The sequence below is a fragment of the Pezoporus flaviventris genome, unplaced genomic scaffold (assembly GCF_033815535.1).
Source record: "Pezoporus flaviventris isolate CSIRO_AGI_PZ_B2104156 unplaced genomic scaffold, CSIRO_AGI_Pfla_v1 ptg000072l, whole genome shotgun sequence".
NCBI lineage: Eukaryota > Metazoa > Chordata > Aves > Psittaciformes > Psittacidae > Pezoporus > Pezoporus flaviventris.
The window spans coordinates 2,409,647-2,416,117 of record NW_026892620.1 but is presented as its reverse complement, the minus strand read 5'-3'; the positions used below and the strand labels follow the sequence as shown (position 1 = coordinate 2,416,117).

General features: G+C 49.3%; 1 protein-coding gene across 4 annotated transcripts in view; it reads left to right on the top strand.

Annotated features, from left to right (window-relative positions):
- Positions 1-884: 884 nt before the first annotated feature.
- Positions 885-6,471, top strand: part of TFDP1 (transcription factor Dp-1) — a 46,205-nt gene continuing 40,618 nt past the window's right edge. For 2 of the 4 annotated variants that reach the window (XM_061472725.1, XM_061472722.1), the window contains exons 1-2: positions 1,604-1,762; positions 2,546-2,630. In XM_061472725.1, coding sequence (XP_061328709.1) covers positions 2,619-2,630 — 12 coding nt within the window. In that variant the 5' untranslated portion in view covers positions 1,604-1,762; positions 2,546-2,618. Of the gene's footprint in view, positions 1,026-1,603; positions 1,763-2,028; positions 2,049-2,545; positions 2,631-6,471 lie in introns of those variants that run through there. The other 2 variants (XM_061472723.1, XM_061472724.1) reach the window with 2 other exon arrangements.

The window sequence follows — 6,471 nt, the reverse complement described above, 5'->3', positions numbered from 1 at the left end:
GTCATATACACACTCCTGTAACCAACACCAGCTTTTCGGTTTGTCGCTTTGCTGCAATGTTCCAGTCAAGGGGAGGCTCCCAAAGAAACTGTGGCTGCCCTATCCCCAGCAGTGTTCAAGGCCAGGTTAGACCTGGCCTTGAGCAACCCAGTCTAGTGTAAGGCGTTCCTGCCTATGGCAGGGAGGTTTGAACTGGATGACCGTAAAGGTCTCTTCCAACCCAAACCATTCTATGGTTCTATCCGCCACTACAGGTTTGCCTTTGCGGCTCCCACTATGCACCCTGCAAGGTTTTTTTTTTGCCAGGAATTACACCATTCTTGTGTAATTACATCACACCCTGTAGCTAACATGCACCATCCCCATGGCTGTCACTGCACACAAGCCAGCACACGAGGTTTCACACCCTGGAGATATCAGAAATTCACACAAGTACAGGTCTGGCCTCATTCACAGTGAGGTCCAGCGGCCGCGTAACAGCAAACTTCCGCTTGGATTACTACAAAAGCCTCATTTCAGCAATGGCGACTGTCAGCCAACTTGCTGAAGTAACGGCCAGGCAGTACGTGAGGAGGAAGCACCGGCAGGATGTTGTGGCAACCACCTACACCGCCGTGCCGTGCCGTGCCGTGCCGTGCCGTGCCGGCTCCCGCGCCGCCAGAAACCTGCTCGGCAGCGAGGCCGGCGAGAGCTCGCTCCTCGGCCCGGCGCGTCCCTGCCCGCGGCGGCGGGGCCGAGGCGGGGAGCCCCGTGTCCCGCAGCGATACGGGACACGGAGGCGCCGGCCGCCTTCCCGCCCTTTGGCGGCGCGGCTCTACAGGCCGAAGACCGATCTCGCGCCGATGCTTCCCGCGCACTCGCGCCGCAGGGCGGCGAGTCGGAAGGCGCGAAACTCCCGCGCATGCTCCCTGCTCCCCGCGGAGCGCGCGGCCGGTTGGCTTAGCCGCTCCGCGTGTGCCCGTGCAAGGCACGCTACACCCCGTGACGTCAGCGCGCAGCGTCACGCCGGGGGGACGCACAAAAGTGTAAGTTTCAATTTTTTTTATTTTTTTTTTTAATTTTTTTTTACCCCCTCCCCGTTTGCAGGAAAAAAAAAAATTCAAATAAAAAAAAAAGGGAAGAGCGGCGGGTTCGAGCGCGCGCGTCCCGCGGAGGGGTTGCCCCCCTCACTCCCCTTTGCCCCCCCACACTCCCCGTGCAGCCCCTCGGTGGCTGGGGCGCGGGCCGGGACAGCGGCAGCGGACAGGTGTGTGGGGCCGCGGGCGGGCTGGGGGGGGCGGTCCGGGTGCGTGTATGTGTGTGTTGGGAGGGGGATGTGTGGGCAGTGACTAGCCGGGAGCCCGCCAAGCTGGCGACCGGCGGGGGCAGAGGCGGGTTGGGAAGTGACAGCCCGCCCGCCGCCGGCTGAGACCCCCCCCCACTCCTCATGCCCCTTCCCCCCGCCCCGGAGCTCGGGGAAGGGGGGCGGACCCAGCCGGCTGCCCCCCCGCGCTCTCCCCCCCCTCCATTCCCCCGCCCGAACTGCCGTTGGGGCCGTTGGTCTCCCTCCTCCCCTGCCCCCTCCCGCCGGGCTCGCCAGGCCCGCGCGCGCGCCGCCGCACATGTGCAGTTGGGCGCCTCCGCAGCGGCAGCAGCAGCAGCGGCGGCGGCGGCAGCAGCGCGGCGGCGGGAGGGGGGTGCTGCTCCCGCTCCGCGCTCTGGGTCCCTGTCTGCGGGCGGCGGCGGGGGATGGAGCCGGAGCTCTCCGCCTTCGGCCGCTCAGGTGCGGGCAGCCTGGGCCGGCCTGCAGCAGGAGGATGGGGAGCACAGAGGGGTTGGGATGGGGTTGTGGAGGAGGAGGAAGGGGGTGCTGCCGCCGGTTGTGCGAGGAGGATGGGGACGGGGTGGACCGCGCGCCCCATTCCCCTCCCCCTACCGCCGGCAGTGCAGCCCGGCGCGCGGGCGCGTCCCCCCTTCGTCGTGCCCCCGCCGCCTCTGAGGCGATTAGCGCGGCCCCTCGCTACCGGGGCGGGGGGAGGCGGCGCGGGGCTTAGGGCTTCGCTCGGGCGGTGAGGCCCTGGTCGGGGGGCGCGTGGTGCCCGGGGCGGGGGGTGGCAGCTGCCAGTCTCTGCTGTGTGCCCGGTTGCCAGCGAGGAGGAAGAAGGGGGGGGGGGGGTTGCAAGGCCCCGAGGGGGAGCTGGCCCCTGGGGCCTACTTGTGCCTGCTGCTAGAAATGGGGGTGGGGAGGAGGAGGAGGAGGCCAAGGGAGGGATCGCTTCCCCCGCCGCGCCCCGCGCTGCGGTGTTGTAAGGGGCGCAGCTGGACAGGGACTCGGCTGGGGTCGGGTCCGCGCGGGGCTCAGCCCCGCTGTCGGGAAAGGAGGGTTTCTTACACGTGATCGGGGGGGGGGGGGGGCTTAGGGAATGAATTGGTGATGACAGGAAACTTTTTCCTCTTGAAAACCGGTTCTTTGAACGCTGAATTGTATTTGGCAGTAGTCAATAATTGTAAAAACTTTCCCTCCTTTCATTTTTAACAGCTGATGTTGTCTTTACTTGTTTTCCAGAAAATAGCACCATTGTCTCTGTGTCCTGCAGCCGTCAAGACTTTAAGAGGACTGATTTCTAGTCTTTGGTAACATGGCAAAAGATGTAAGTATGTTTGTAGCACATCATAGGTGGAAGCATAGCTCATAGAGTATCTTTGTTTCTGTTAACAAAAGCAAGCGAGGTCATTCTTTATAATAGCTGGCATTAATGAATATATGAAACTTTACACTGTACGTCAAGCCTAGGCTGTGTTTTTCTGTAGATGCAAAAGCATAAACTGGCTTCAGATCTGCAGCCATTTATTCAGAGTAATTAATATTAAGAATTCACTATGTTCCTAAAAGTACTTGGGCTTTTGGTGTCATGTGCATTCATACTGAACACTAAACTTGGTTTTGAATTGATTTAAAAAAAAACAGCAAATACTATTCAGATGACAGATTTGTCATTGGCTGTTGTAGTCAGCTAGCATTTACCTTCTTGAGTTCAAGGAGGCATCATCTGTATTCAAGGGAGTGAAGATGGTTCAGTCTCTGTAAATGTTTATTGTTTATCTACCAAAAGATGCTAGTTAGTGTATGTGAAAACAGGCTTGTATTTACTCTTTACTCTTTATAATACTTCTAAACAAAATTTAAACAGGTTCTGCCTTTAAGATGTAATTCATTGTTAATACCTAATAAAATGGGGCTTTCACATTTCCGTATTGAAAATAAGACAAGATGTTGCTCCATATTCAAATTCGCATGTATATCCCCTTCAGAGAAAAAAAACAAACCTCAAAAAAATAAGAGCATATAAGCTAATAAAAAGTGACACAATTCAAATTCTTAACCAGCAGGTTACAATCTAATATGACTGTGTTAGCTTTCATATAGCGAGCACTCCCATGAAATAGTGATCGGTTTAACAAACTAACCTTGTAGAGAGTTGTAGTAGTTCAGAAGCAATTGAAAAACATCTTAATGCGCAGAGAAGTAACCAGAAATGCGTAGTTGCTCAGAGCTTGCCTGGAAGAGATAAGAGTGGCCAAGTACGTTGCAGATAGCAGAGTTCAGGGAATGAAAGGCCATATAAGTGGGAAGAAAATGAAAGGGGAATGCTAAACTAGATGAAATTGAAACAGTTCAAATTAATTGAGCTACTCAAGTGCAGTTGTTTAATATTAGCTTTTGGGGGAGAAATCAAGTAAGTGAAGAAGTACTAGCACCTGAATACTGGTGAATATCTTGAGAGGTCTAGGGGAGCAGAATGAGAATAAGACGTTTAAGAACAAGCCTCATTTTTGAAAGACGTAGGTTATTGTAGAAAAGGGAGGAATGATGTATGATAATAAACTTCAGAAATGGAAGAAGATGCTACAGATAGGAAAAGAAAATGTTTTCAGTGTCTTTATTGCAAGAATTAATCATTTCAGTGTCATTATTGCAAGAATTTGGAAAAACGAAAATCTAGGTCAGGTTTTAGGTAAAATTTTCAATGTACTTGAGCACCCAATTAGGGTGGCTAGAAAGGGTATGCAATCTTAAGTGAAGGATTGTCTAACCTGTTCTTAAAAACCTCTATACGTACTTAATCCTGCCTCAGGGAGGAAAGATGAACTGCTTAGCTTTTTGCAGACTATTACATACCCCACCATTACATGATGTCTAAAACGTGTAGTGAATGCTGGGAAATGTTAAATTTCCAGGTCTGATTATGGGTCCTGTTAAGTTTGGTTTAATGCTGGAAAATAGAGATGCTATTTAGTATAGCTCTTTTTCAGAAGAGAATAGAATTATTCCTATATTTTTTGTCCAAAATCCAAGTTCTTTTCCAAGGTAAATAGTGGCATTAATCATGATAGAGACAGTATCACTGTATCACTGAATTTCTGGGTAGTGAATCCATGAAGACCTGCACCACTGTAAATTTAAACATTCTGACATGGAAATATGGCTGTGATGAATGGCTCGTAGTTCTGCCATGTCACCTATCAAGTGCACTAACTGACTGTGAGATGTAGTGGTGAAGAAGATGGCATAGTTGATGACTGCCCCCACCCCTTCCTTCCCTTTTTCTCAGCAGAGCTGAGATGGCTAAACTGTGGTAAGGACCGTGCTGTTACTATGCTATGTCTGGGTTTCAGGTGGCATTTACATGGCCAAACATGCTTCAGTGTGCTCCAGCCTTGGAACACAGGCTTGGTGCATGTCCTGCTCTTGTGCTGCTGGGGCCTGTGCTTGCTCTGGCGTGGGTGCAGCAGGCAGCTCTGCAGAAGAGGAAAGTGTGGAGCCAGGGCACCAGGAGGGAGCATGCTCTTCCTTAACCTCTCCTCCCACCTGCCACAGGAGAGATCACTTTCCCTTTTGTTGCTCTCTTCCAGCTCTTCTTATACCTCTTTACAAAAACTCTAATTTGAAAAGATTTCTTTGAAAAGTCAAATACTTGTAAAAGTTTGCAGACTAAGACTTTACTGGGTAACTGAACAAACGGGGAGCATGATGGAGAATACCAGTAAACTCAGATGTTTTTATAAAGGGTTAAATAATTGCAAAGGTACAACAGATGGCAAGATAATGCTCATCAGCTATTTGACCCAAGTCTAAATTCTGTTAAATATTACTTTAAAATGTATTCCTCTAATGCTTTTCAGAGCGTACAATAAAAAGAAATAAGCAGCAAAGCATTTTTTTTAATTTTTTTTTTAATTTTATTTTTTGCAAAATACTCCCATTTTCTCAGCAGTGGTCAGGGAGCTATTGGGGGCAGGGGGAAAGATACCTTCATATGGAGCACCTTAATTAAGAGCCTGGAGGTGGAGTTTTAAGAGCATAATCAGAAGTAATGTTATAGCAGGGTAAGTTGAAAAGTAATAATGCAAAAAAAAATACTAGCTGGTGAGGGTTAAAGTAACTGGGGGTATATCAATATATTTAAAAAACCACAAACCTTTTATAAAAAGTATAGGGTATCTGGAATGCAGTAAATGTAAAGGAAAAAAGAGAAGCATATTGTGGCCTGGTAATAGCAATAAGCATAACAATTTTTTAGTTTTATGCAAATGATCATTGTGTGGTGGAGCTGAGAAGCAGTTCTAACAGAATCAGGCCGATTGGCCATAGAGTATCATTCATTCAGTTCAGAAGACCTTCATTACTTCATTAGAAGACTACCTTTTGTGTAATTTAAAGAAACAATGGGAAAAAACACGTGGACAAGAGAACACCAATTACAGTATCTCAAGGACTTGATTCCACTTGGGAGTGGGATCATTCTATTGCTTGTCAGAGGCTGAATGACAAATGAGGTTGAGGTCAGTGGAATTTGGTACAGTTTGGCACGTACATTTGCACTGTGTGGGAAGTTTCTTGGTCTGAGACAGAGGGGGTCATCACATGCAGACAATCTCCAGAAACTCCATCTTAGCCATCCTCTCTGGTTAATCAGTGTCATTTGCTAAGACTGCTGAGTCTACTGTAAACTCTTTCACTGCTTACAAATGTGGCACCTTCCAGACAGGAGCTGGAGGAGCGGAGCCAGATGTACGCACTGAGGTCCTCAGCTGACGTTTGCTGCTCATTGGATTCATGGGATTAATAGTTTGGTGGGGAGTGCAGTTCTCTAGGTGGAACTGTGACCTGTCCATCCTTGGCATGCTTAAAATTAGGCAGGAGGCAGCATCAAAAGGAGGAGCAGGAATTATCGTAGCAAGAAGGTAAATTTGGTAACTTCCTTTTTTTATCTTTCAGTTCCCGCTCTAAGATTGAGGAATATTTGCTGGCCACTCTTATATTCTGTTATGTATTGAGAATTATCAGTAAATTAAGGCCGCAAATACTTTCTAGTATCAATGGTTAACATACCTTCCATCACTAAATTAAGAACTCCTGCAGTGTAGCTGAAGATCCAACTTGTGCTCTGACTGTGTTTTGCCTCTCAGGTACTTCTGTTGCAAATGGAC